Raw genomic sequence first — 9,620 nt, 5'->3', positions numbered from 1 at the left:
GACCAGAATGTCATGAATTTACCCAAGTTGTTGAAATGTTTGAGAAGGCCAAACAAGTCTTTAACTATGTCGGCTGTATAAACCGTTTGTACAAGCTATCGTCCGTGCGTGTGTAGGTGCGTGGGTATGTGCCTCTGTGCGTGCGTGCGTGTATGATTGTGAGGAAAGAGATTGGGTGTGTCTGGTGGGCGTAAAGCGAGACACTGGATGCAACCGAAGAGTGACTGAAACGTTGAGTGCATTGAGTGTGTGAGAGGGAGTGTGTGAGAGAGGGTGAGAGGGAGTGTGTGAGAGAGGGTGAGAGGGAGTGTGTGCGAGAGGGTGTGTGAGTGTGAGAGAGGGTGTGTGAGTGTGGAAGAGGGTGTGTGAGTGTGGAAGAGGGTGTGGGAGAGGGTGTGTGAGTATGACTGAGTGTGTTCCAATCGAGTGCGAGATGGTGCGGGAGAGAGTGTGGTGTGTGTGTTCCCTGGATGTTATCGAGCGGGGAGGGAAGGAGGCAGGAGGACGAGAGAGAGAGAGAGAGAGAGAGAGAGAGAGAGAGAGAGAGAGAGAGAGAGAGAGAGAGACAATGTAACTGGAAGGATGGGGTCGAGGCTTCCAACAAGGCAATCAGTTAATACTTTGTTTTGGTACAGTTGTGGACAAAAACAATTCACCAGGAAGGAAGGAAGGAAGGAAGGAAGGAAGGAAGGAAGGCTTACATTTCCTTCCTCCCTACCGAATTCTTTGTCCACAACTGTACATAATCAATTCTATTTTACTGTATCCTTTCAAATTTAAATTATCACCTGTTTACTTTATTATCCCTTTTTTTCCGTATTTCAAAGCGCAAACTATTTTTTTTTTACCTTCGCCAACAAACATTATCCTCCCATATGTTTATTTCGTTTAATATATCTCTTATACATCTGAGAGTCAACAGTTATCGTCTGCAAATTGTTAGTATCACCCCTTGTTTATATAGCTTACGATACCACTAATTACCTTCTATGAATCCTATCAAATCTTCCCCTATTTTACGAACTAAAATTGTAATACTTTTTTTTTGGGGGGGGGGTCACTCGTTAAAGTTCTTGACAGGTGTGTGTCGGCTCTCTGGTCAGGTGTCCACAGCCTGTGTTACCTTCACATACAGGTGAATTATTTACATTTGAACGATATTTATGCAATTATCTGATTCCATAGGTATTCCCACACACACACAATAAAACATACTGTACACTCACACACACACACGCACACGCACACACACACACACTACTTTTACTCATCCATAACCCAAACATGATCAAACACTCGAGACAATCAGCAGCAAACATTCCAACCAGGCACTTAGCGAGGCTGACCTCAGGCAAACAACTCCTACACGCTCTAAAATTCCCTAAATTTGCAATTCCCTCCATGAAATTGACTTAAAGATAATTTACCACCGCCTCGTTTCCACTTATCGTATGACTCGCTGGGTCGAGATTACCGCTGCTAGATTGCTTGCCAGTGGCCATAGTGCACGGTGGTATTGTGGGCGGGTGTGGTGGTGGTGTGGTGGTGGTGTGGTGTATGGTGGTGTGGTGGTGTGGGGGGTGTGGTGGTGTGGGGTAGGTGGCTGGATGTGGTGGTGGTGTGGGTGTGGTGGTGTGGGGAGGTAGCTGGATGTGGTGGTGTAATGGTGTTGTGAGGGGATCATTCTACCGACTACTGGTATAATTCCACAATATAATTCCACACAAATTCACACCACACATCAAAAGTCCTACACCACTTGTTGACACACATTAAGGCTGATATATACGACTTTCATTCATGATGCTCATTAAATTTCAATAACTAAACACCAGGTGAGCAATATTTTACAGGTGTGTAATAATCATAATGCTCTTGGTTTACTCAGCGTGGGTTGAAGTCTCCCCTGTGCCCCATTGTTCCTGTGAGGTAATGTTTAAGGCTTAAGAGATTACTGTAATACATGGATTACTGTAATACATGGATCACTGTAATACATGGATCACTGTAACACATGGATTACTGTAACACATGGATTACTGTAACACATAGATTACTGTAACACATGGATTACTGTAACACATGGATTACTGTAACACATAGATTACTGTAACACATGGATTACTGTAACACATGGATTACTGTAACACATGGATTACATTAACACATTGAGCAGTAGTAGTTACCAATAATTTCTTCTGACGGATATAAGGATTAATTAACTGTTCTGCCTTTTACTGTCTCATAATCGTTTCAATATTTTGTTTAAGTAAATGACAAGAGCTTCTAAACCCTCACTTGGGATAAGAGGTTGAGGCGATAACACTCCTTGAGAAGGAAGGAAGGAAGGAAGGAAGGAAGGAAGGAAGGAAGGATGGAATAGACAGTGGTAATAGGATAACACTTAACAAGTCAATGATAGAGAAAACATGGTATTCTTGACCTGCCCCTTGAGTACTACACACAGCAGCTGCCCCTTGAGTACTACACACACCAGCTGCCCCTTGAGTACTACACCACCAGCTGCCCCTCAAGTACTACACACCAGCTGTCCCTTAGTACTACCAGCACTTGCCAGGTACTACACCAGCTGTCCCTTTAATTACTTCACACCAGCTGCCCTCGAGGTACTACACACACCAGCTGTCCCACATAGTGCTACACACACTATTTTGTCCTTGGTGCTACACACCAGCTGTCCTTGGTGCTACACCAGCTGCCCTCGAGTACTACACCTGTGTCCCAGTGCTACACACTGGCTGTAGTGCTACACCAGCTGTCCTTGGTGCTACACACACCAGCTGCCCAGGTGCCTACACACACCAGCTGCCCAGTGCTACACCAGCTGCGGGGAATAGGGCACAGGCGGGCGGGTAGAATGGAGACCTGGTGAGGAGGCCTGGTGGGAGGCCTGTGTGGTGAGGGGAGGCCTGGTGAGGGGGAGGCCTGGTGAGGCCTGTGGTGGGGGGCCCTGGTGAGGCCTGGTGAGGCTGGTGGGGAGGCCTGGTGGGGGCCTGGTGAGACCTGGTGAGAGGGGGCCTGTGTGGGAGGAGGCCTGGTGAGCCTGGTGAGGCCTGGTGAGCCTGGTGAGGGAGGCCTGGTGAGCCTGGTGAGGCCTGGTGAGGCCTGGTGAGGCCTGGTGAGGCCTGTGAGAGCCTGGAGGCCTGGTGAGGCCTGGTGAGGCCTGGTGAGGGAAGCCTGGTGGGGGAAGCCTGTGGTGAGGGAAGCCTGGTGAGGAAGCCTGGTGAGGAAGCCTGGTGAGGCCTGGTGGGGAAGCCTGTGGTGGGGAAGCCTGGTGAGGCCTGGTGAGCCTGGTGGGGGAGAAGCCTGGTGAGCCTGGTGAGGCCTGGTGAGGCCTGGTGGGGGAGCCTGGTGAGGCCTGGTGAGGCCTGGTGAGCCTGTGGTGAGGCCTGGTGAGAGCCTGATGAGTGGGAAGCCTGGTGAGGGAAGCCTGGTGAGCCTGGTGAGAGCCTGGTGGGAGGCCTGGTGAGAGGAAGCCTGGTGGGGAAGCCTGGTGAGGCCTGGTGGGGGGCGCCTGGTGAGGTGCCTGGTGAGCCTGATGAGACCTGATGGGAAACCTGGTGAGCCTGAGCCTGAGCGGGGGAAGCCTGGTGGGGGAGGCCTGGTGAGGGAGGCCTGGTGAGGCTGGTGAGGCCTGTGGTGAGGAAGCCTGGAAGGTGAAGGATTAAGTGATGTGAAAAAACATTTTGTACCATTACAGGAAATGTTTGGAGGTTATGGATATTCATGGGGGGCAGGTAGGCGCGCGCACACACACACACACTAATCAATTTATCATAAATTATCTCAACAGTCTCCCCCTCATCACCCCCCCTTGTATGTCGGTGGGGGGGGGGGGGATCAATTTGCATACATCATCATGTAAGTTGCACCGTAAAAGCAACACAACAAAAAAACGAAAAACAAAAAATTATACTGAAAATTTACGTCGGTGTTTATTAAAAACAGCGATGACGTGTTTAATTTACATCAATCACCCAGGTGTAATAATTAATTGCAACTATATTCATATTTTACCTTATTAATAGTTTTATTGTTATTATTCTAATCCTACAGTGACAGTGAAGCCCTCTGGTGGCAAATGGCTCAACTGAACACTGTGATGTGTTTGTTTACCTGTGAAATAAACAAGACAATATCACCATCCGTCATGATTCATAACTAGGGTTGCCAAATCGCATTTATTTGATATATTTTTCACTATTTTCACTGTCGAGTTTATCACAATTTTTTAAACAAAAGGGTAAATAAAACGTGAGGATTTTTCCCTACATTTTTCCAGGTATTTTTTCACACCTTTAACACCTGTTCCGCTTAGTTACGCCCTTACCTGTACTCATTCCCTTACCTCCTAACACACTGTATGTAACACTATAACATGGAGATTCATTCCTCCACCTAAGTCATCAACTCTTCCTCCCCCTAAGTCATCAACTCCTCCTCCTAAGTCATCAACTCTTCCTCCCCCTAAGTTATCAACTCCTCCTCATAAGTCATCAACTCTTACTCCTCCTCCTAAGTCATCAGCTCCTCCTTCCCCTAAGTCATCAACTCCTCCTTCCCCAAAGTCATCAACTCCTCACCCTAAGTCATCAACTCCTCCTCCTCCTAAGTCATCAACTCTTCCTCCTCCTAAGTCATCAACTCCTCCTCCACCTAAGTCATCAACCTCCACCTAAGTCAGTCATCAACTCCTCCACCTAAGTCATCAACTCCTCCACTAAGTCATCAACCTCCACCCAAGTCATCAACTCCTCCACCCAAGTCATCAACCTCCACCTAAGTCATCAACTCTCCACCCAAGTCATCAACTCCTCCACCTAAGTCAACAATCCTCCTCCTAAGTCATCAACTCTTCCTCCTCCTAAGTCATCAACTCTTCCTCCTCCTAAGTCATCAACTCCTCCTTCCCCTAAGTCATCAACTCCTCCACCTAAGTCATCAACTCCTCCACCTAAGTCATCAACTCCTCCACCTAAGTCATCAACTCCTCCCCCTAAGTCATCAACTCCTCCTCCTAAGTCATCAACTCCTCCTCCTAAGTCATCAACTCCTCCACCTAAGTCATCAACTCCTCCCCCTAAGTCATCAACCGCAAACGTGAGTAAACAAAACACCTCACATTAACGACTTGTTAAATGAGTTGTTGAAGGATAATGATAGAGACTTGACCTCATATTCCTGCCTCATTAACCTCTAAAGTGCCTGAACAACCTTAATCACAGGTACCATTTTTCTAAAGGTAGGTTTTATGGATCATTAGAGTCGTGGTCACTTATTAGTACCATATGATTAACAGCCTTGTCAACGTAAAGTCTTGGTCTCAGGCATTAAGTGGTTATAACTCTTGCCTCTGAGGTCAACATTAACCCCGTAAATCAAGTAAAACAATAACATCATTTCCCCCCCTTAAACATTAACCCCCATAAACCACATATAAACATTAACAAAAACTGGTTATAAATCACAAGACGTATTTCTACAGTGACCTTTACAAAGACGGCCTGACACACACACACACAAGAACAGACGGGAAAACAAACACACAGACGAACAAAGACACTATATAACCCCATAATTATTCACCTCATTAACAAAACCTTTCCGACAAATACCCAACTTCATCTCGTAACTTTTATACAATATCAAAACACACGAAAAAAACTAAGTAACGTTTGGAGTCCACCAGACCTTCAAAAGATATATATATCAATTCTCTTATACTACTCTTATCAAACGACACAGACGAGACACTAAGGAACAGCCAACACCCAGAGCTGCCCCCCCCCCACTCCCCCTCCTGAAGGATTGCCATTTGGGGACATTAATGTGTTTATATTTACTATGCTGGGAGGTGAGCTCTGGTGGTGGAGGGTTGTGGGTAAATAACTGAGTGTGTAGATGTACACTCTCTCTCTCTCCCCAGTCAGTGGAAATAAAACCCACTGACAAACACGAAATACTCCACACAGTCCGACAAACAGACTAAACTAATTACGACATTTCACATAACTTTTACAATATACGTAAAACATCGTAACTTATAAATGTTTAATAATAAATATTCAGTAACACAAACAAACTCATAATTATATCAAATCTCTTTAAGATCTTATAGTGAAAGTCTTGATATATGTTTAAAAAATTATAAACGAGAAACAAATAATCAAATAACCAATGTATCTTACCTCGTTTACAGTACGAGTTTAACAACAACAACAACAACAACAACAACAACAACAACACCAACACCACCACCAACAACAACAACAACAACACCAACAACAACAACAACAACAACAACAACACCAACATTATCTCCCAAACAAAAACTAAACACACTCGAGTAAAACTTATATTATCCGACACCTTCCGGATATTAATGGTACCGAAGTAAACATTGTACCGGCTACCAGTACGTCTTTTTTAGATAATAATACTGGAAACTTCTGAGTACATTATATGGACTTTGTACTTTATTGAACTACTTTTAATACTTTTTAGTTATACAAAATACTGTATAAAATAGCTAAAGTATGTCAGGAAAATGTACCTGTCAAATAAAGGTAAAAAGATATGTATTTGTTTGGGGAAATAATGACAATTCCGGATACAAGAGCTTAGCGGTTTGTTAAATACAGGATAACAGAGAGAGAGAGAGAGAGATAGAGAGCTGTTACGGTACATGTGGAATAAATGACAGGTATTTTTTCTAGTACCTGTAACTCTTATAATGATAAATACCAAAAACTTCTCCTGAAAACTAAGTAAAATTTATGAAACTCGATAATCCAGGATGTTTTTAATTTATTATATATTTTTAATGTATTTATCTACTAGTGATTTTGTTATTAATATCTCTATCGTTAAGTAACCTAATACAACAACCATTAAAAATTGAGTTAATTCTGCATAATAAATCGATATGATAAAAATTTCCACTGGATTGATAATCACATGCACCCTCCATTCACCACCTCCTCCTCCCCTCACACCTGTAAAACAACACCTGGGGTTTACCTGGTCCACGGGACGACCTTGCCGTTCTCGAAGCTGGAGCTGCGGATGTCATACCTGATGCTGATCCTCCGGTGATTACGAACCTGTTCCGTGAACTTCGTAGTCTCGTCCATGATGACTAGTGAGGACTTCTTGAGGACTTTCTCTTGAGGACTTACTTCTTGAGGACTTTCTCTCGAGGACTCACATAACTCACAAATAATGAGGCGACACAATGAACACTACAATCGTAACTTATTTTCTTCACAAACATCAACAGTAACTAAAGGGACCACTATTTCCCCTTTAACTCTAGATCACAACAACACTTAATAATTTATCACTAACAGGAGTAATAATCTTCTTCACTACACCTGGTCACTTGTCTTCACGCACCACTACTCCTGGTCACCGGTCTTCACGCACCACTACACCTGGTCACCGGTCTTCACGCACCACTACACCTGGTCACCGGTCTTCACGCACCACTACACCTGGTCACCGGTCTTCACGCACCACTACACCTGGTCACCGGTCTTCACGCACCACTACGCCAGATCACGTATGTAACACTGAAAGATCCTTATTATGAGTTCTTATTTCCTCACCACACTGGCGACGGTCACCCACACATTTACTAAACAACTATTGGATCTCTTAAACACCATCACTAATCACCACAACGGGAGGAACTATATATATATACAAGTATCACCTTCCCTCGCTATCACCACCACGACAGAGGGAGTGAAGCATCTTTACTCACACTAAGAACACAACACTAAGACTCCCATTAAATGTTACAGTTTTAATTTAATCACTGAATCCGTCTCGTCTCTCAGTTTGTCTCCCGTCTTCCAAAATCCAGCTCTCGGGAATGGATGCTGGAAGGGGTGACAATCTTTCTCTGTCTCTCTATCTCTGTGAAGTACCGGGTCGTCTCCTCATACAGCCAGAGTCGTTCCTCTCGTCTACATATGAGATAAGAGAGATAACGTCCCTCAAGACCTGGGGTGTTTCCTTGAATCTCTCTCTCTCTCTTTCTCTCACACAGTTGTTGGAGGTCGACCACCACACAAGAGGGAGCTATAGCATGCTGGCGTCACGTATCTCCAAATGTAAATAGAGAGAGAGACACACACACACTCACTCACGTTGAAACATAACTTGATTTCGTATCAGGATCAACATTTTTCCTTCTGTTTCAAGATACATCGATTACCATCTCATAATATTACACTATAGAGACAAGTTGATGAGCATTATCAACCACCCAGATAATATAGTTCATCTTACATACTACAGTAGAATTTATATAAGGTAATATTATTTTTACATAAATTTTAACTTTTTCTTTTTATTCGTGTTGACAAATTATTCCCGTCGCACTTTGTACCTGAGGGAGTCATTGTCTCAAGAGCTAAGAGTAACATTAACACACACACACACACACACACACATACACACACACATACACACATACACACACACATCACGTACAAACATTTTCATTAGTGAGGCAAAGGAATGTTTTTTTCTTTTGTGTTTATGTAAAGTAAAACCCCACAATTACACGTCTCCGTAAATCTCTTGTTAACTAAATCTCATTAAGCTTTGAGCACAACAGTCATTCAAACACTTATTGTCTTTCAAAAGTCTCGTGTGTGTGTGTGTGTGTGTGTGTGTGTGTGTGTGTGTGTGTGTATCACCCAAATATAAAAATACAAAGTTTCATAAAAAAGTAATATATTTTGTTATCAAGACTTTTAAATTTTCTCAAAGTTAGTAATATTAAAAAAAAGTATTCTTTAAGCATGCGCCTGGTTATATTTACGGAGGTCAGGTCAGGTCAGGTCAGGTCATTTTTTTGTGTTTTTAATAAATATTCCCACAGCCATGAATTATTAAACATTTAATGTACATGACAAGCAAATATTTTACAGTTTCCATACTGTGGTATTCATTTCAATTACATATGCTACACAGGCTGTAAACAAACTCCAGTAATATAACCAACAAATTGCTCATTTTTCATCGCCTCTCCCCACATGCCGGACTGTGTGTGTGTGTGTGTGTGTGTGTGTGTGTGCGAGTGCGTGTATGTGCACCTTTACCCTCGCAAGTTTGGTCAAGGAGTAACTGCAATAATAGTAGAGTGAACAGACAGACAGACAGACAGAGACAGACAGACAGATTCATCACTGTTCTATTAGTCTTGTCCTCCCACTTACGATATCTCTTCCGTTATATACGTGATATTTTCCAACTATCGTCCCAAGTGGTAAGAGTGACGCTAAATGACCGTAGCCAATTGCGTCGAGACATACCAGTGACGCAAACGCTGTGGTCATTACGAACGACACCAACGTATAATAAGAAGTTGTAAATTTCGTTAATAATGAACAACTTACAATGTATTTCACTGTAATTCAACAAAAACTCGAATTTCCTCAGATAGTCTCCCAAAAATGCCCTGTCGCCTCTCCTCCTGAACCCCGAACCCCCGAGAGATTCAGAGTCGTGAATCCGAAGCAGTAGAGATTGATGTATTATTGTATCCATAAATGCTTCGGGTTCACGAGTCTGAATCTCTCGGGGGT

General features: G+C 43.5%; 1 protein-coding gene across 1 annotated transcript; it reads right to left on the bottom strand.

Moving 5' to 3' along the window:
• Window positions 1-2,836: 2,836 nt before the first annotated feature.
• LOC121855019 (early nodulin-75-like) lies at window positions 2,837-7,154 on the bottom strand. The gene is made up of 2 exons (XM_042349854.1): window positions 7,042-7,154; window positions 2,837-3,566 (listed from the first exon to the last, which is right to left on the bottom strand). Exons 1-2 carry the CDS (start codon window positions 7,152-7,154, stop codon window positions 2,837-2,839), a joined length of 843 nt encoding a protein of 280 aa, XP_042205788.1.
• Window positions 7,155-9,620: the final 2,466 nt, after the last annotated feature.

This window comes from Homarus americanus, unplaced genomic scaffold (assembly GCF_018991925.1).
Source record: "Homarus americanus isolate GMGI-L3 unplaced genomic scaffold, GMGI_Hamer_2.0 scaffold16022, whole genome shotgun sequence".
Lineage (NCBI taxonomy): Eukaryota > Metazoa > Arthropoda > Malacostraca > Decapoda > Nephropidae > Homarus > Homarus americanus.
This window is presented reverse-complemented; position numbering and strand designations above follow the sequence as displayed.

Coding starts and splice junctions, on each gene's coding strand:
- LOC121855019 (XM_042349854.1), bottom strand. CDS start 7,154: ATGGACGAGACTACGAAGTTCACGGAACAGGTTCGTAATCACCGGAGG. Junction 3,567..7,041: donor AAGGTCGTCCCGTGGACCAG/GTAAACCCCAGG, acceptor GTTTCCCATCAG/GTCTCATCAGGCTCACCAGG.